Below are 21,281 nucleotides of genomic sequence, written 5' to 3'. Positions count from 1 at the left end.
CAATAAAACAATATATCTGTTCATCCAAACGTTATGAATACAGTAATGTATGTCGTGGAATACGTATTGAAGCAGCAATGTTTGAAAGACACAAAATAGACATTAGTATTCTTAGCTTAGCTTTTTAACAGCCACAGATAAAACCTGAAATCTGTTCTGGAGGTCCAGAGGGGAGTTTGTGACAACGTCTACAGAATTCTGAAACAAGTATGTACCAGCAATAAAACACCTTACCATAGCCTTCTGTAACCATCTATCCGTCTGCTGTCGTGTCTTTTGGAGAAAATGAACTTCCCTGTCAAGTTTGAGTACGTAGTCTCGATGCATGGCACCAATCTTATTTTCCAAGAGAAACCCTAACTGTGCCCTTCTTTCTGTTTTACACATGACGGATATTTGGCTAATGGTGTTTCAAAGGTCTCTCCTGTTTGTTACAAATAGCCTGTACTATAAGAGACAGACCTGGCATACAGAGTAGCCAATAGCTTCTGCGTTGCGGGGAGGGCAGGTTGACCACTGAAAATACGTATCTACAGTATTATACATCCAAACATATGAAAGAAAGGACAAACATTTTCATGCTTGATTGTGCATACGGATTTACGCCAGGTGCTCTTTTCTTCGATTTGAATCCTTTTCTTAAAGGGTTCTGGTGCCATAAAAATGCTCCTATAAGCACAGTATTTAGTTAATTCAAATATCCATAGTCTTTAGGAAAGTCATGTGGTATATAGACAAAGGAGATTGATTGCCACGTGACGATCAGCAGTGAGCAAAATAACGGTCTCACCAGATCTACTAAAAATGTATTCACAGCACGCTACTGTCAACTTTTCCTGCCTAAACCACAATTGTGGCATTTATGGCCTCGCTTCTATTGCAAATCATTTCCACGAAGTAGTTCTGGGAGCCGTTAAGAACCCGCCGTCCATTTCCAAACCGGTAAAGCGATAAAGACCCATCGCCCTGGCTAGCGGCGGGAATTAGACGCGATCTCACACAAAATTGCGAACTGTCGGGGAAGTGTCGTGATGTACGGGAGATAGGCCTTCATGAGTGCAGGCGGAATGTGTAATATGTACAGTACTTCCATGGTGTGCCGCGCTCTTAATATTTACGATAAGTAGCTGGCGGCACTTGCTACATGTAACCCGTTTCAGCACCTCAATTTGGTCCCAATCGGACCTTTGACACCGTTTTTTGTCCGCCCGGCTACGATTGGCCTTGAGTCGCTGGAGTCGTGCGACCGATGGTAACCGTCATCGCTCGTGGACAGAATGGTAAGGAGAAGGACGGAAGACATTTTGTTTTGGACACTACTTCGACTAAAATTGTCAGCTATTTCTAGTTTTCAAGCAGATATGTCTTCGTCAACCCAATGAAGGCATTTCTGTTTCTTAGAAAATAGACATAACATGACACAATTCTACGCACTGTTTTAGTTTTACAGTTCACTGGTATGCTTCAGCATTTTCAAGTAAGGGTACGTTGATATTTTCCAACCACACTACACATTGGAGAGTTGATACTTGAAAACCATAAATGTGCAGCAGAGCAGAAAGATTGATACTGAATTATTTGCAAACCAAACACCATTTAATTACGTGTTTGGGTCCTATTCGTCTTGACAGCAGAGCGTAGCCACGAAAGTTCGTCATTTTTGCTTCTTATAGCTAGTTTACCCTAAGAATACGTCTTTTTATTGGGCGGCTGTGGTGTAAAGACTGCAACTAAAAATTCAGGTCAGCCCGTCTGATATCCATACGACCCCAGTGCCCTCCATACCCGTACTCTATCCTGTCCAGCTAAATGGATCGGACAGCTCATTTGAGCCCTTGTCTGTAAGTGAAACCGCGTAAATGCCAATGTGTGCACAAACGTGGACAGAATCTTCGCCAGGCACGGGTTTATGTACTGTCATAGTTCACAAAACCCCATTAGCTTAAAAGAACCATCAAATTTTCTTTTTTTAGTAATGATATGAAAACACCCTATTATTTATATCAAATTCTGAAATTTGAACGATGGATTATTTTCAGCCTTTTTTGATAAATCGATCTTCCAGAGCAAAGAAAGTATAAGTGCCTTTAGGAGCTTTGATTACAGTGTTCATAAGATAACACTTCATATGGTGATGATTGATTGGATATATAACTTCTTGATCGCTGAAAGTCATCAGTGGCTTACTAATTGGTTTGCATGCGTAACACGTGGATTACAGAATCTGTCCAGAGGCTCCGTATGTACTACACATCTAATCATCTCGAGCATGGCAGGTTATGATTGACGATGAGTTGACAATGATGTAATCGGAGTAACGATAAGATCATTGATACAGATGTGGTTCGATTTAATCGTATGAAGGGTCATCTGTGACGGTAATTGACGTAATTAAGACCAAATACGCCACTTGCGCAAGCGAAGTGCTTACCAACAGGCTTTTGATCAGTCCTCGGATCCCTCTCAAGTTCGAATGACCCGAGCCGCCCGATGTATAAAACACTACCAACATAGCAATAAAGGGTTAGTCCCATATTAGCCGGTTAAGTCCATGGCCTCTCCAATATTTCTAAGCTTGTACTTCTCACAGGCGATAGGAAGGACTGTTAGCAAAAATGACAACCTCTGCAGAGGCTTGGTGATCAGGACGTCTTGTTGCATATAATTACATTGCTAGGTAGCCCTCATTTAAGACATATTGGACACATTGTACATACATTTGCTATCTGTTTATAGATATATAAGTATTTATAGACTTTGGAGATGAAAAATATATTCCTATGACATAGCAAACGCGTACTTGCATCTAGTAATGGTCGATCCTAGCTCTATTCCTCGCACCATTACGTCTAAACGTCTTTTATCTATACACAGTCAAGTGAAGCGGTTACGTCAGTAGCTTCTTAAGCCGATGGAAAAGTCTCTGGAAGGAATCTTAAGACGCTCTGTCTTCTTCATTACGAATGCAAATCCCCTACTGAGTGTGTCAATGTCTCCAGAGTCATTTCGGTAGTCATTGAAATTCAGGTTCTGCAAAGCTGAACACGCATACATCACTGTCTGCATCTACAGTCTACGCACGGTGCATTCACAGTTTTCAATACTAGCTTCATATTCAAGCCTTACCCACCGTTTAACTGCTTTTGTGATAGCGCTCACGTTGTCATAAACGTATGTTATTTTGCAGTGGAAATAATGAACGGGGTGGTGACCAAACGACACAACGCCTAATACGACTTTATGCCAGAACTCTTCCATTACGTACTTTGTTCACTTGGTGGCACCTATATCTGTTTGGCAGCCAACTACCAATTAAAAGTATGGCTTTTCTCGGCAGTAATTAAAGTTACAACGCTGACATCTACGATAAACGACGTGTGCAGAATAGGAGGCTGGTTCAGCTGTTGACAGCGCTCTCCAAATTAGGTTTTCATCCTTCGGTACGTACGTAAGAACAAAACATGGAAAACTCTACGTGTTAGCCTCCCGTGAGGTTTGAGCGATCTCTGACTATGTCAACCACGAATGGCTAAGCCTAAGCTGGACTCCTCGGCACACTAGTACTCTGCTCACATAACATGTCAGGCTGCCTGGCAGCATTGCAGAGATTGAGCCATCCTGTCTGCTCGGCATGTATTGTATTCCCCTGTTTACCTGGCCCTGATGTATATGCACGCAGTGGAAGCTACAATTCAGAGCTGTTAGAAATGCAGTTATCTCATACTAAATGCATGCAGCACGCCTACTGGAAGAGGCTGTGGAATTGGTCGTCTGAATTGATACAAAGTCATCAGTACAATCATTTTATGATGTACAAATACACATTTATCTAAAATTAGAAAAGCAGAGAGTAAGATGGGTGAAACTTTGATTAAAAACAAACAAATTTACAGACAATCAAATCAAAAGCTTTTAGCAAATCCATTACTAAACTAGTGAGCTCATATGCTACCTTACCCTGTTATCGACTCTTTGACCACCATAGTCAGACATTACTGTCCCTTGGTGAGTGCACCACTACTTCTGGACATCGCGAAAACTCCTGCATATGCATGGTGCTAGTGCACGAGTCTTTGGTTTCTTGGCTTTCCGAAATTTCACCGTCTGTTAATCTAGTTTCACCCTGTCCAGGTTCATTTGGTCTGTCTCTAGTGATGTTGTTGGTCCAGCTCCCGAGCTCTGGGGATTTGGTGTTTTGAGCGTTAGTCCCGGCGCCGGCGGTACTATGATGTCTGTTGGCGTCCATGGAATACAGCATACTCAGTACGTCCATCACGTCGTAGTGTGGCGTGGTGCCTACCAGTAACGGTTTGGCGGGGGGATTCCGTCTTTCATTCCCGCCGAGGAATTCCTTACTGTCCTCCGAGGCAGTTCTCCGAGGTGAGACCGGGCTCTCTATCGGGTTGGGGATAATGAGGTTGGTGTGATTGACAATGTATTGGCAGCTCTTGCTGACAACCGTGCTCAGGACGAACACTCCTATGAATATACCGCACATCACCAGGGCCGTGGGCGGCCAACCTTCATCCCGTACCCACACATCTTCGGCTGTCGGCTCCGTGGTACTGATGTTGCCCGGCCCCGGCCCCGCTGTTGTCATATTCACCACCCCTGTGATCCAGAATGGAAAGACACACAATCAGAAAGGTAATTTTAGCTTCAACACTAGAACTGAAAAGATCGCAATGAAGGAAGACCAGTAAACCTCAAATACGAGGAACAGAAGCATCCTATAGACGAAACCATCACAAGGGCGCATTATACGCCTTTTGTAACACTTCACTTCATACATATAGAAAGGGCTTTTGCAGTGGTAGATATCTCCAATGGGTCGTAAGTAACGCTCATAGGATATCGCGCGCTGTACGGTTTGAATAAAGATTACGGCTATTTTCGCACCGATAGAGGAAGGCGTAGACGGGCTTGATTGCATCTTCCGAGAGAATGAAGGGTACACGAGGAGAATGACTGAAGATGAGCAGGTGAAGGGGGCGGGGTAAGTAACCTTGTGGTACACTGACAGCGATCGCTCCCCGACGCCTGTGACAAAGTAGGGCGGATCTGGGTCAATCATCCATACCGGTGACTGACAGATCATCAATCGCAACAATATTCCCGCCTCTTTTAGTCATGAAGTTATCAAATCAGAGACAATCCGTCTCAGCAGCTTGAAGGATGGCCCGGCTGATAACTTTATGAAGACTTTTCATTCGCAGCGTCAAATCTCATCTCGATGGTGCTAGGGAATCTAAATATAACTTTTTTTGTATGTGACTGTCTTCATACTTTCCATAAATAAAGGTTTGCCACTTTGTGCTTCATTCGGAATAATGACGTTTCTGTTAACTTGTTACCACTATACCGACACTACACAACTAAGAGATAACATATATCGATATGAAAACATTTGGAGTTTATACTAACATAAACGTTTCAGACGTTCCTGATTTAAGGTGCAGCAGGCCTTTAAATGTATAATATTACTTTTAGAGCCGCACATCTGCCATTCTCATGGCCTGAAAAACGATCAGCAGCGTTTGAAAGAAAAACAAAGAGTTGTATCAATCCTTGGTTGTATACAAAGAAATGAAACTTTGTCTCCAGAATGTTTTATACCACCATATGGAATACACCAAGCCATGTGTAAAATTGCAAGTCTATACACATCGGAACGAACGCCAGCAGAAAATTACTTTTGCGTTGTTAATAAATCGATGTTAATATGTTAGAAATCTGCCGCCCACGTGGACGCAAAGATATACACACCTGTCAGCGTAGACATGTGCAGTTCTCTCACAAATAAAGTTTCAATGGAAATCTTGCGAACGCGTATCCAACAGCCGCTGGATTGCAGTTTGCAGCTTAAACACCTGTCTCATTCTCGGAAGGTTTTGAGGATCATCTTAACAATGTGACGACGGAGGCTTCATCAAAAGGAGCCGCAGCCAATCAGCGTAAACAGAGAGAGTGCACCGATCTATACGAAGGGCACCTAAAAGGGCACTTTATCACTTTTCAATTACCGGCCAAAGGTTTTCCTTAAAGAACTTTGCAGAAACGTAATTTGTTCTTAAGGTTATTGCCCCACTTCGACCGGTATGCAGCCAAGACCTAGTTTCACGTGCGCAGCTGATTGGATTCAGCCTGACGGGGTGTGAAATAACGGACATAACAGTCGCGAACTTGTTTGTAAAGGTTGCTCGCGGCACCTTTACGATGATCTAGAAATGGCGCTGCAAGAGCGAAAGTCTCTAACAGCACGGAGGATATCTAAAGCAGAGCACAGCCACAAGCAAGAAAATCGTTCAGTTGTCAGTGGTTATTGAACGGCGCACTGGTGTCGTATGTTTGCAGATCAGAGGGGAAGACAAACTAGCAACAGATGAACAAACAAACAAACAAAAACAAAAAAGGAAGCAGGAACTAGCAAGTGGAAAAAAATATACACAGAACCACCAAGGAAAAAGACTTTCGAACATTTCACAACACACACGTTGGACCTGCAGCTGCTTTCCTGTAATCTTTAAATGTAAGACATCCTGAATATGATAAAGTAGACGACTTCACTCCATTTGCTCTTTCATCAGAACAATGTTTTTAAAAGCCGCTACTACCTCAAGTCCTGCATGAAAATGATATTCCTCACATAATGATGCGTTTCACGAAATAACTGTTATGGGGAAATTGCAGAAGTACGTGAGTTAAATGTTTATGGACGGTTTTACGTAAGAAAGATTTCTTTTCAACTGTAACAAATGGGATTCTAATATTGCTGATTCGAGACGTAATGAGAAGGCGTCGTTTCATCGCAATAAATCGGAACATTGGAAGTTATTGTGCTTCGCTATTACCCGAGAATACAATCTACTTAATCTAATTATATGTGTAATTTTGTTTCATACAGAATTGCCACCCATCAACTTTGTTTGCAATTAGTTTCAACAGTGATAGATTTGATAGATAGTAAATAAAAAGACATTTCAGTCGTGCCTTTCTGTACACGTGTGCAAGCGATCGATGTAATAAACACAGTTAAATAAAGCAATTCCTTTCTTATTGCTCCTGTAGTATTCAATAATCACCTCCTTTCATGGTTTGCCGAACATGTGATCAAATGGATTACGTCTGCTTTGTGACTTTCACAATGCAAAATCCATAAAGAAAAGAACAACTGAAATACTTTCATTACAGTGAATGAGCAAAGAGAGTGGCCACAGATTACCATTGCCGTTTTCTCTCCTCGTGGTTACTTTTCTACACAGGTCTGCAGCGACGACTGGCGGATAGTGTGCAACCTGCACAAAGTGAACAAGAGTCCATAGGACACAACCCTCAGTGAAGTATTTATCTTTGAAATATTTGAAATCTATATGTTGTTTCTAGATTGTACCGCGTTTGTTCCGTTTTATCGAATGTGATATGTTCGTGATCACGGACAGACTTGTATGCCTGATGTGTGTGGATAACACCATCCTCATAAACATCATCCCGTAAACAGCTGATTTCCAATGATGCACACTGTCCAACACAGCCAGTTTCCGTTGGCATTATCTATGTAACAGAGGCATGCTTGACAACTATTACGTATGATACATTTTTGATTGGTGAAAATATTAGTGTCTTTCTTGATTCGCGAAACTTTCATTCTCCACATGACATGTTCATCTGACGCTGCACAAAAAGTCCTCTGTACCAACTGCTCGTGGTCACGACAGCTGGCTACCCAATGTACACAAAACGATCAAGAAAATGACGTAACATCTGCTTGTTGGTCATCCAATTACGTATTTACGCCAAAACAGCCCGGCAACATCGACAGCCTATTCCACAATACCATTTAAGTATGGATGACTTCTGTAATATTACACCACTTAGACAAAAATCGACGGTGAAAAAACGACAACATGCATCATCTAGTACATACCGTCAGACAACAAAACAAACTAAATACGAATTGAGCAAAGGGATCTTATGACACAGTTGCGAACAACATAACAACCCTAACTACAATACCCCATCGGGAATACGTACTTGCAGCCCAGTCCACGCCAATCGGGCCACAACCACCCGCGAACTCGTACAAACCCATCACCTTTAACAAGGATTGTTACAGACACACGTATTTTCCGCGAACAGTTGGAATCTACACAGTGACCACAATATCAGAACCTGTCAAGTTCAGGGAGAAGGTCATGGAACACTTGATGTGATGTTATATATTCCATTATAGATTATATGTATGTCACCCTACACCTTGTATATACTGTATAAATGTACTTTTGTATTTCACCTCTATCCTTTACGAACTTAGAAAATGGTTATTGATAAGTATCCTGTTCAAATCCACATGTATTGTCTCTGTTTTGTCAGCAGGGTTAGCCCTTTGTAATAGCCATAGGCTAGTTGGGCAGCCCTGGCTGTGTATCCTGAACAGCCAAACCAATAAATAAATTAATAAACACTTGAGGAGCCAGCAACAAATGCACAGCACCAGTTCCTGGGTGTTTTACCCCAATAAGTGGGGTGTTGCCCAATACGTATTCAGATCCAGATGTGACCCACCTTCCCGGAGTAGTCAAACTTCAGTGACAAATCAGAATTTTGACGTCTGCCATAGTCTTTGCAACGAATGACGCACATGCCATCTGTTATTGTTTATAGCTAGGAGCTGCTGGAATATGAAGATTGGAGGAACTCCCGTAGTTTGAAGGACAGGTTGTTAATAACAAACGGCAGTCTGTTCCGATCATACAAGTAGATAGCCAAAGGCACAGACTATTTGACGTTGGGTTCCCCGCAGCTCTTTTGATATATCAGAAATGACAGATGTTAGACTTGTAAATTATGTGCAAGTCTCGAGATATATGCATTCTCCCCAGGATATCAACAGATTTATAATCATTCTCTTCGAACAGGAATATCTAGTTAGCTAAGTACTACGTTTTCTTTCCACTAAACCCAAGAGCAACGTTGGTTATTATACCACTACATAAACGTTACACATACTACTAAGCTGATGCATACAGCACTATATGCACAATGGTACGGGTTCTCGCTGAGACCAACGTCAGCAGGTTCAAGTTCAGATACATTAAGGGCCACTAGGAAAAATTATGGCACATGGATGTGCAATTGATATGAGAATGGTTTATTAATCCACTGTACAGACGAGGGCCATGGGACCCCAAACGACGTAAGTGGGGCCGTAACGTGAGTCCATTTTGTCCTATATGACGGGTTTGGCGACAGTCTGGATCATTTGCATACTCCTCAGTGTCATTGTCGCGGCAACCTTTCAAAGGTCAAATTACGATAGGACGACAGGTCAAAGTTACAATTATGGTATCTTATGCGCATGGTGTTTATATAATCAAACTTTCAGCAGTCCTGCAACAGTGAACCGTAACGTGTGGGGCCGTAACGTGAGTCCATTTTGTCCTAAATGACGGGTTTGGCGACAGTCTGGATCATTTGCATACTCCTCAGTGTCATTGTCGCGGCAACCTTTCAAAGGTCAAATTACGATAGGACGACAGGTCAAAGTTACAATTATGGTATGTTATGTGCATGGTGTTTATATAATCAAACTGTCAGCAGTCCTGCAACAGTGAACACGCCTTCTCCAATAAGAAAATAGAAAATATAAATTGAGAGCTTAACACAAAAAAAGTGGTTCCTCACAGCACCATTATCGGCCCCTTACTATCAACTTTGTGTTGATAGCAATCATAAAGTGATAAAGTGTACTAGATAGGATATTTCGACCATAGAAGACATGGAAATGAATACTCCACCGCATTCGCCTTTCTTCAACTCTGAAACATTTCCTTAGCCCTTAATCTTCTAAAGTACAAACTCATCGATTGGTCAAAGCTGCTAATGTAATTACTTTATAGGGTAGCTACGTGCAGGATCCTGCATCGGATGGACAGGCGGACCTTCCCAGAGCGTATCACCAACCACCTTATCAACTGCAATACCATACACTATATATGGTTTGTCCATTCTGTCCAGAGCTAATTGAAGACGAATATCACTTTATGGTTGTATGTCCCAAATATTCTGATATACGAAATTCTCTGTACACAAGGCTGTCATCTTATACACGAGGATTTATCTCGATGGACCTGAAGTGTAAATTCAAATACATCATGACATGTGACAATCCCTGCATGACAGATATAGGAAAATATATCAAAGAAGGTTTAGACATTAGAAATTCCTCCAATGATTATAAAAGCCTCCAATAACTGTAAGAAACTTATCCCATACTACAACTTCTATATTAGTTAGATAAGCGTTAAGTTATAGAACTGTAGTTATGTAGATGCCATACTTTGTACCCCGTACAATTGTTGTGCAATAAAACTATATATATTTAATAGGATTTCTATATATTTATAACGGTCAAGGACCTGTACTAGAATGCACTATATGTCCAATAGTGAAGTACAGTGATGAAAGTTTCCACTAACGTTATACATCAACGCAAAAGATTACAAATTCAAACAACATCCTTCGTGCAATGATGCTGCCAAAGTCTCTGCTTCGCGATGCATACAATACTGTATTTACTGGTGATCATGACTGGATTAATCATGTTAAGGACATTCTCAATTACCATGGCTTTGGACATATATGGGTGAAACCTGAGTCGTATAAACTAGATTACATTGCCGACCAACTTCGCTACCGTCTACAAGATACATTTATACAGGAGTGGTTTAGTCGCATAAAAAGCAATTCAAAATTGTCTTTTCTTAACAAATCGAAAAAGTGTTATGAACAAGAGACATACCTTCATGATATATATAACTTTGAAATTCGTTAAGCGATAACCCAGTTAAGAATCAGCAGTCATAAATTGAATATAGAAACAGGCAGATATCATAATGTAGCGCCTGACCAAAGGTTTTGCCCATAATGTCCAAAGCAAATTGAAGATGAATTTCACTTCGTCATGATGTGCAGTAGGTACAATGTTTCACGTCATGAGTTATTCACATTCCTCGAATCAAATACAACAGAATTTAAGAGACTCAATGCTACAGACAGATTTGATTATATATTCAGATGTAACAACTTCCACAATGCTAAAATAGGTAAATATATAAAAGACTGCTTTGTCATAAGAAAAAATGCCGAAATTCATAGTTAGCCCCACTCGATTGTAATACAATATTTAGGCTAGCTCTTATTGTTCTAGAAATTAGGATGCCAATTCCATTCTATATTCATAATCTGCATATGTAATATGTTTGATACTTGTTTTAGTAACTAGGATGATAAGTTTATTTCTTCTTTTTTTTTGCCATATATTGTACCGTGTACGATCGTTGCGCAATAAAGTTCTTCATATAACAATCAGGAACTATAAAAAAAATCCCTAGCGTTTTATACATCTGCATTTAATCTATATTTCAGCACAAAACGTCAAAAGCAAGTTCTTCAAACGTTCCACGGGTGTGACAAGAGACGATCAAGTGGTATGCGACAGAATATATGTACTGGGAACAAATATCAAACATCGAAAAGAAGCATCCACACTCAATGTTTCAACATTTTTGTAAATAACTGAATGGTTTAAAACAAAGAAACAGGACAAGACGGTCAAATGGGTTGTGAAGACACAAATCTGCAAGCTCCTAAAACATGTATATGTCTACTACTACTTGCTAGTCATTTGCCACCGTTTAAAGGAACAATACAAGAGATTCTGCAACGAGTCATTCCTGGCAGAGTTTGAAAGACTAACGAACGGAGGTTGTGTCCTTAAAGGTCCTTTGCCCTCTGAGGATCTCAGAGGTCCACGCTCCTCAGCGGAGATTGAAGTAATCTCAAGACTATGTAAGGTCGGGTGTCCTTGGCCAAAAGAAAATGAACCTCTGGTGTGAGTACAGCCTTGGCATCCATACAGTGAATTATGCGCACCAGTGACACACTCTAGTTATTAGAAAATCCACCTGGCCCTTACTATTATTACCTCAGAGTCAGGGACTGTGGCCACCGCGGAGTTACATTTTCCTGCCTTTCCGATGGGAAGATGTCCCCCTTGACACGGGCTGACTCTTCTGGCCAATCGTTTACCGTATTCTTGTTGAGCTCTACTAACCATAACCCTGAAGGAAAGTCTGATGGAGGTTGCGATAGGGTGGCGTAGAAACAACGTGTGTGTTCTTTTTTTCTTTCGTAAAAGCAAAAGAAGAAGCTTTCGTGACTACCGCTGTCCCCGTTGTTCCGTTGTTCACTCCATACTTTGCTGAATACAAATTTCCCACCTTGCAAACTTGTGCATGTATTCGAGGTGAACATCGTTTATTCATTCCGCACATCTTTGCCAAACAAACCCCCCTCTGATGTGACGTCACAGAGGCGCCTGATTTTGTGTTGAAATTTACTGTTCAACTTTGTTTTAGACTCCCAACGAGAAATGTGGTTATTGAATTGGCGTGAAGCAGAAATGTTATCCAACGATATCTATGTGGATTGATCTTTGTGACGTCTGATATGTGGAAAAGTACCGACAAAACAAAGTTTGAATATGGTCCACCTGGTGTCGTTTTGTGGTACTGTAGCAGAATGTACGGATTTCATTTCATATCCATTTTTGGCATCCTATGGTTATGGCCTATTCTATGGTAGTTAGCCATTGGGCTCATAAAGAAATGGTATAGGTTTTGGTCCTCAATCTTGGAACTATAGGGAATGAATTTACTTTCATTGTTTTCATTGTCCCCAACAGTTAACGTTATACAACACAGTCGACGTCGGAAGTTGATTACATCAAACTTAAGAATACCAAGCTCCTATGTTCTTGTGGGATTTATTAGGATTTATCTACATGGCACTCCGGTATAAAGGCCACAGTCTACTAACATATTTCCCTTTAGTATTTATACATAATACTGGAAATTGATACCAAGGTACATCAGTTTATATCTATAACTTTCAAGTAATATGCAATTTACGTGAGTAACGTGTTGGGTATATTAGATTTAGCGCTTCCGCCATCAAAGCATGCAATTATGTAGTTTTTATAACTGCATTTTAAGTGTCGCTCCACAGTGTAATCAAGTTAGATTCAATTTTGCGAAGTCTATTTCTTTCGTAACAAACGTTACAACTTGATTGTTACATAAAAGTTTCCGCTTGTCTGGTGAAAATACTTGTGAAGTTGCAGCAACAGTTCCATATGGGTAAAAAAGTAAATCGTATGTTAAAGAAATGTACATTTCAGGCAGATTTACCTGTTGTAGGTGAACTAGAATTGTTACTTAATCTTTGTATGTTTAAGACTAATAACGATTTATCGCATATTGGAAGATCTCTGGTTGCCTTTTGAATATGTGGTCAAAGTTATTAGTCCATATTTCTTGTTTTCATCCACATTAAATTGAATTAAATTCTCATTGATAACGACATTTATTAACGTATGAGGTATGTGAGCCACTCAGAAATTTCATTTCCCTTTCCCCCATTCTCATTCTATAATCATTTCTCGTAAATCACAGGTTTTACCACAGCGAGCCTGTTAGTCGCAGATAGACGGTAAAGTACGGAAGTGAACTACAGATGGATAATTAAAGCTCGCTGTTATGCCATCTGGTAATCACAGTGTTGCAGGGTTCTGGTTATATGCATCGTGCACACGTGACAGCACGGAAATTAACCGATTAAGTACAGAATCCAGAAAGATACTATGTAGATTGCACCAAATTTAATTGAAAAGCAAGAAAAATAGCCAAAGGAATTTTACATAAGAACTAATGGTGTTTTGACGCCAGGGATAGACTTTGTATGAATCGGTCTCGGCTTATGAACTTTAAAGTAGAATAAGATTGAAATATCCTGCGTCCATGAGGAAAAGTGGATAGAACTGATATAAATTAGTTCACCAGACAAATCGATGTGTACCATTTAGTGCCTAAGTCATCCGTGTTTCTTTTTTGAGATTTCAGGGCCTCTTGGTTCAATATCTAATTTCAGCTGTGGCAACCAGTTCGCTTGCATCGATGTGATATGCGCACAGTAATTGCACGACTCGCCATACCTCTTATCAAAACGTTAGCAGCCGTTCAATAACCATGGAATTGGCCTTATCCGTTCCGCACGAAACGTGCCACTCTGGTGCTATTAGCACCAGTGTGTTAAGTAAAGGCCTGCATGGAAATTGGCCTTAAGTTATTTTCAAATGGCTAGATGAACCGTCGCGCCTTTTAGAGATGTCGGCATCTCTCCCTGGTGCTGAAATGTACGTAGCTGTAATCTCTGTTCAGATACTGCGTTTAAATTATATCCCTCAGGCAGCCTCGCGCCTTGGCCGAAACGAAAGTTCTAGAAGCCTCTCCCGTCACAAGATTTTCAGCCTTATATAACGCCTCAGTAGCTGCTGGGGACACCCTGGTGTTAGTAACCCCTCCAGACTGTAATTTCGAAAAATAAGACGATGTCTATGAGTATGTATTTTTCTTTGAATACCTTCGTACCCTCAGGGCTTCAACACTTCAAAATATTTCCTGACGCCATGATAGATGGGAGCTTTTCAGAATATCTAAATAACTTTGTTATGATTTACAGTAATGCACCAGTTAATGGTACTCCACAAGTGGAACACTATCCCACCAGCTGTCCTTATCAATTTCAAGCCACTTTTTGGGGCAGCAAGTCACCACCTACTGCATCAAGTTAATCACACAGACGTGCAAGTGAAAATTACTTGTCTACGGGTTTGCCCTGGGGGTCACCTGAAGATCACTGGCGTGTAAAACCTACCATTTTCAGAAAGGGCAATACCCCGGTGGTCACCAAGAGAATGCTTAAACAGTGCCAAGACTCAGGTTTGTAGATAAGAAAGAAAGAAGTGTGCATTTGCTTACCGGCTGTAGTCCGTCCTGAAGTAGATGTCTGCCTCGCCGAATCCTCCAGTTGAATCGTGTTGAAGATATGTCCACACTGAACACAGTGATCCACTCTCCGTGATGAATGACACAGCTTTAAGGACTTAACAACTAGGAGGCCCAGATGTTTCAAACAGGATATATCCCTGGTACAGAGGTAAAGAACATAAAAGAAGTGCAGCCGCCACAAAACTAATGGATATTGTTTTCGTATATCCTCTCCAACGGCACATTATGTGATAAAGTACGGTTTTAAACGTGACTTTAAGGCTTTTGCTGGCTGTTCATCTAGATTGCCTGTTCAGCTGGGCCACAGACTTCACGGAGCGTTGACCATTAGGATAGGAAGATCCCAGCCTGTTGACATTTTTTTCTTTATTCTTTTCACTTCATTATTGTTGACTTTGGCTTCGCTTGTGTCTTTTGAAGGAGCTGCATCAGCTTGGTCTCTACTGGTAGATGGGTTTTCCATGGGGATGGAGACAGTTATATGTTTATCATTGACGTCTTTTAAAGCATCTCTCGGTCTTTGGCTGTGTTTGTGAGAGTGTTGAAGCCTCGAGCTCTGCTTGCGAAGATATTGTTGCCTCCTTTGTCTTTGAAGCTTTTGTCGCTGCCGCTGTCTCTTATGTCTGGTTGCGCAGTGGTTGCAGAGACATGCGGGGACGGACTGTCCAGGACTACCCGTCGGAATTGCTACGTTGTCAGCGATAGGCAAAGCCTCCAGTAAAAGCGGCGGTTGGCTAGTGCCATCACTGGAAACGGTAGCAACACTATCCATGTCTTCGGTTTCCGAAAACCCACTATCCTTTCCGCGAGCGGCAAAATTTCTTCTCCTGTCATCAAGAGAATATGGTAGTTTACCACCGGCATTGGCTGTTCGTATTTGGTGGGTGACGATCTCCACGATCTCTTCCATGGAAAATGGAGGCTCCTTTTCAGGGGTTAGGGTTATCACCGACATGTGGTCGGTTCCGTTTGCCATGGGAATGTCGTACGACTCCGCATCCGACGGGAACTCGTCTCGCTGGCGATATGGGACGAGAAGGTCCGTGTGGTTCACCAAGTACTGACAAGTCTGGCTCACCATTATACTCACCAGGAAGATGCCTGATGTAATCAGCACCCATATAAGAGCCACAGAGGGCAAGGAACGCCCCTCAGCAGGCTGTCCATCGATGGTATCAACTATTGTCGGTTCTGTGGCGTTTACAGTAAAATTCAGTTCCGTGATTTCAGTATATGTTTCGTAAGTATATATTTCATATACACTCGTTGTAGTCATGGCTACGAAGAAGCTTGTATCTCAACGTCGGACGGCTTAGAACATTACACGACCTCACGTCTAGACGATTCCATGTCAGTCGTTGAGAAAAAAAGATTGCGTGTTACAACCTCCGTAATTAATTGTAGCCTCCAGCGAAGTAGGTTAAAGAGGTAAATGCCAGATTGCTCACATTGGAAATGTGGTTGTACTTATCCTTGTGTCTCGATCGTCACTTCAAGTGGCTCTTCAAGCTGCTCATGGTCAAGTTTAGCGAAGCTGCGACAGAACGGTGGTTCCCAAGCACAGGGTTCGTTGTTGACTGGTCCTCACCTACAATAAGGGAAACATAGATGAATCACCTCAGCAAAAATCATATCGATAGCAAAGGCAATGCCATTTGGAATCACATTTCTCGACCAGACGGTTGCTGCAGACATATCCTCGGGATAACCGCACACGGGTGAGACACACAGGATGTATGTGCGGACCCCCTGCCATGGAAGACGGATCAATAACTATCAGAGGTATTAGCGAGGAGAATGAATGGTGAACTTGAAGGTAACACTACTGCCCTCATCTCTTTAAGGTGGCCTGCAGAACCAGAGACGGCTTAATAAAAGAGATGGGGATGCGCCAACCAGCGCGCGGTTCGCAAGCGGACGGGGTTTTAGATTTCACTGCAGTATTGAGTTAATAGTGGAATACGAAATCAAGGTGGACAGAGGGTACGGGAATTCTCAAAATATCGTACTGCACTGATGGACCGCACTACCCAAAGTGCTTTTAGTGCAACCTGATACACTGTCTGTTACGGTCACTCAAGGGGAGTGAAATACAATACACAGCCCATATCGTAGCGGAAATTGTTTCCCTTTACCATGACCAAATGATACAGCAAGGATAATATTTGTAGTCAGGACGTGGCTTCAGACGGGCATTGCCCGCCATGGGAGGTGTACAAGATTTGCCAAGTTGTACAAGTTTATGATCATGTACGTACGTAAAGGTTGGAGTACATGAGTTACATTCTAAACTTGTAGCAAATACAGGTTGCAGTGGGGCTGTTTAACCTTCACCCACTGTATCCAGTAAAAAAGTAGAATTAGAACGCAGTTATCAAACCTGTATTAACCTGGACAACACAACATTGCGTTGACCGTTGACCTTTGTGAAGTTCCCGGATGTAATATCTTACCTCACTTCTAAATGGGTCGCCAGGATCTTTCATTGTCAAGCTTGTCAATAGATAACGTCACAGTGATGTTTGTTTTCGCTGTTCGATACGTGACCCTGTAGGCCTCATCAGAGTAAAAGCTTTACTATGTCCTCAGAGAAGAATGAGAGGAATAGCACCCCAAGCGGAGATGGGTAAAAGACATCTCCTTCTGGGACGTTAGAAATGCGTTATACACCCTTCCCACTAGGACGGCGCTCTCGCCGCGCTCTCTCTGCGACCTCAATTTTGACAGATAGCTGAACTAATTGTACAGGGAAAAACGACTCTTTTTACGCTATGTGTATTTTGTTGTCTTTCTAGTCATACTTTCACATTTTGTATGGTATACCTAATAGTGAGAGTGCAGCGCGATCGCCGTCTAGTAGAAAGGGGGCCTCAGGTATGTTTGGGGATGGGTCACGATGGACTTGTTTGGGATGCAGTACGCTACTTATAATTATGACTTTTTTGTGTGCTGTGTGAGCTTTGCAAAAGTACCGAAATTTGTACGTATGGACAATTAGCTCAGGAGTCATATGGCAAATCAACTCATTAGGACATGTCTTTTTAAGATACACTTTTTAACAGATCTTTCTATTTATTACAGTCAATGGGATCTCAGATCATTACAACACTTTCGTTCAAAGTCAGTTACTGTGAGATAGCAACAGGAAAAAAAAAGTAAATAATAAATGCACCAAGTGAGAAGTGAAATTGAAAGCTATGTGTGAGGCCTTGTCTTGTTTGAGAGACTTGAAAAATGGGGCTTTCTTCAAAAGCATTTTGGAGAGCGACAACACACTGCCATGAGTGAGTGAAAGCATTTTGGAGACATTTTCACAGGAGGATCATATGCAAAACACCCAGATAGAACAAATTCAGCAATCAAGCTTGGATCGTGCGGGAGATCGACAAAAGTAAAGTAAAGTAAAAAATTCACAGAAAGTAATACGTTGGTTACTATTTTCACACCCATATATTATTCACGTCACACGGGCATAGTAGGTTTAATGGAAAGGGACGGTTAGGCTTGCGCAATACATGGAAATTAGAAAGCTACATACCTGTCATGTTCATCGGTCCAATTTTTGGCGTATTATGCTTGCTTCTGTAACGTTGTCAAATGCATTGCATTGTCCGCAAAGTAATTTTTCTGCGAGGCTCTATTTGATCCTATCTCTCCAATTATTCATACCTTCACTGCCTGCTCAAGGCATTTGTGTGATGCCCTCCCTTTCTGCGATTTATAAATGGAGCTTAACACCGGAGGCAATTGCTTAAAGCTTGTTATCCATAGTCCTGTGTATCGAAACTGTAAATATACTTACTACTGATTCATAGACAGGAACACTATCGCAGTTATAAATGGACTCCACGTATCTATCAGGAAACAGAAGACGTCATATCAAGGATGATTTATGATTACAGAGGGATGGAATAATTTGGATGGCATATCTGGAACGAACAAAGGTCGTCTCGCCCGAGGTTGTATTGTATTCAAATAAGAACGCTCTGTGCCTTGGGACGCTTCAGAAAATGCGGGCACAAGGGATCATTCGAGAAAACATGGTGGAGATAGGCTGAACTTTCTAAACGCACACGAAAACGCTTCCCTCCCTTCTAACGACATCTTCTATTCTAACATGCCCATCATCTCTCGCCCTTCTGCTTTTTGTCTGCTAATTTGATTACTGCGTGCCGAACATGATGCAAGATCATCATACACAGGAGAGCCGGAATTCGAATACCATGATTATACAACCTTTCACTGAAGTCAAGATATTTTTATGTTTTTCTTTGGCTTGTCCTAATGTTTTTGACATGCTAAAACGTGTTCGGTGAATTTGAAGTGGAGAAATATCGAACGGCATTCGAAGTTATTCTACAAAGTTTTGAGCCTGACAAAAACGTTCGGGTCGGCCACTAGAATGGGCCCGGGCGTAAATACCTGGAATGCAGAATTTTCAAAATGCACTACGTATACCGAGGAAAATAAGATAAGAAATCATTCATTTCATTCTGCCTCTCGTGTGAAGGGGCCTTTAACTATGCATGCAGAAAATGAACAGCCCAGGTGCAGTCTTCTCGTCTTATGAATATGCGATGTACCAGAAAATAAATACGGAATACATAAAGCCAGAAAGAGAAAAAATGATTTATTACGCATATTGTTATATAGGCTGACATAAACATTCAATGTTCAATAGTGATAACATTGTGGGATTCCTGTCTATGATGATGTTAGATGTAAGATGGGGCCACAGCAACATTACATGTGGCAAATGTCGTCAATACGACAAAACTTGAAGAACGTAAAAAGGCAATCTTCTCCCTCAAAACAGCAACATCAGCTGAGGGTTCAGTTGGCAATGCGAACGTAACATCCCCCGAGTAATACGCACTGCACTCTTATCAAGACGCCCCCGGCGCAGTTTAAAACGGCAAAGTAAGTACAAACGCGTCGTCGACGTTACACACACCGGTCTTCAATGTCGTATGGTGTTTTTTTACTTACGTTTCGCAACAAAATAAGGTTCAAAGAGCCGCTGAAATCTTTTGGGTTACTGTGCTGGATTGTGATTTCGGCGACATATGTTTGTTCACCTTTGACTTAAAAGTTTAAGGTTATATCCCACAGGGAAGCAATCACGAGGACTGGCGCTTACATGTCCCAACACCATGTAGTTCTAGGAAAGGAACTCCTTCCTGACGGGTCATGGAGGAACTAAGGCTGGAAAAAAATTCTTTACATTGACTTCAAGATGAAACATCAAATCCAAATGTATTATCCACAAAACAACAGAGGTGTATATGGCAAGATGGCTTCTCTAAAATTCCGCCTGTGGAACGCGCAACGATAACCAGAAATTGTGTTGATTATTGAATCATTTTAGAGTTAACAATTATCATCAGCGTTATAGTAGGCGCCATTCTAAATGAATATTTCAAGCAATTGCTTTTATATCTTTTGCATACGTGACTATATGTGGATTCTATTATCCACCCAAAATATTTTGACCTTAATTGATCGTTTCATTAACTCTTTTAAGTACTTTTATTGCCAAAACCAATGTTAGACAGAAACGGAAATAAGCCACTGATAGGTCTGCTTCCTCTTCAATCGCCATAGAAAGGTTTAATGAAAAGTGCAGGAGGAAGCTTTGTCTACTTCCTATGCACTGGCCGGAGATAATTGTTAACAATGGTTCAGATTGGATGTTCATATCGAAAACGCACAGGCCTGGAAATGCTGGAAAACTCGCTTGCAGGCAAAACTGTTTATCTCTAGTTGCAGCCATGTATTATATATGCATGAAGATAAAGGGAACAGCTCCGAATGAAAGAGGGCAGGGTTGTGTGAAAATCAAGAAGCTCACAGAGTGAAGCACACACAATAGAACTCAGACTTGGTGATGTATCGTGTTAGGCTAATCTACGGACATGTCTGGATTTTCAGAAGTATTAACGTCTTTCACAGTACCTAATCTATGGTGTACAGAAATGTCACAAGCAAAGTTCTTCAAGTATGGGCTTTGGAACGAGAGGATGTTTTCATGTGTATTAGAGGGCTCGTGGGTGTAACTTGAGGGGCAAAATGAAAAAAATGAAGAAAAATAACATCACCCACTCATCGTACTGACCACCCAATCACAACCAATAGTATGCTAGCCCCAAAAAAATGAGCATAGAAGTTGAAGATACCTAATTTAGGAATATTGAAGCCTTAGGCCATAGGGAAAAACATTTTACCTCAGAATAGTGCAATTCCAGTATGTCCTCAGCAGGGCAACTGTTTAGAACTCCCCGCAATCCGTTCATATGAGCAGGACAATGTTAGCGCAAAGACGGGGCCAGACACCACCAAATGCAACCGATCCTTCAAGATTGTAGAAAGGCTAAC

The 21,281-nt window shown here is 41.5% G+C and overlaps 1 protein-coding gene across 1 annotated transcript; it reads right to left on the bottom strand.

Moving 5' to 3' along the window:
* Positions 1–2,277: 2,277 nt before the first annotated feature.
* On the bottom strand, positions 2,278–16,486 carry LOC118415109. The gene is made up of 2 exons (XM_035819470.1): positions 14,877–16,486; positions 2,278–4,611 (listed from the first exon to the last, which is right to left on the bottom strand). Exon 1 carries the CDS (start codon positions 16,180–16,182, stop codon positions 15,217–15,219), a length of 966 nt encoding a protein of 321 aa, XP_035675363.1. The 5' UTR covers positions 16,183–16,486; the 3' UTR covers positions 2,278–4,611; positions 14,877–15,216.
* Between the last annotated feature and the right edge of the window lie 4,795 nt (positions 16,487–21,281).

This window comes from Branchiostoma floridae, chromosome 5 (genome assembly GCF_000003815.2).
Source record: "Branchiostoma floridae strain S238N-H82 chromosome 5, Bfl_VNyyK, whole genome shotgun sequence".
In the NCBI taxonomy this organism is placed as follows: domain Eukaryota; kingdom Metazoa; phylum Chordata; class Leptocardii; order Amphioxiformes; family Branchiostomatidae; genus Branchiostoma; species Branchiostoma floridae.
This window is presented reverse-complemented; position numbering and strand designations above follow the sequence as displayed.

Excerpts from the sequence above, each read along its gene's own strand:
- LOC118415109 (XM_035819470.1), bottom strand. The coding sequence starts at position 16,182 with ATGACTACAACGAGTGTATATGAAATATATACTTACGAAACATATACT.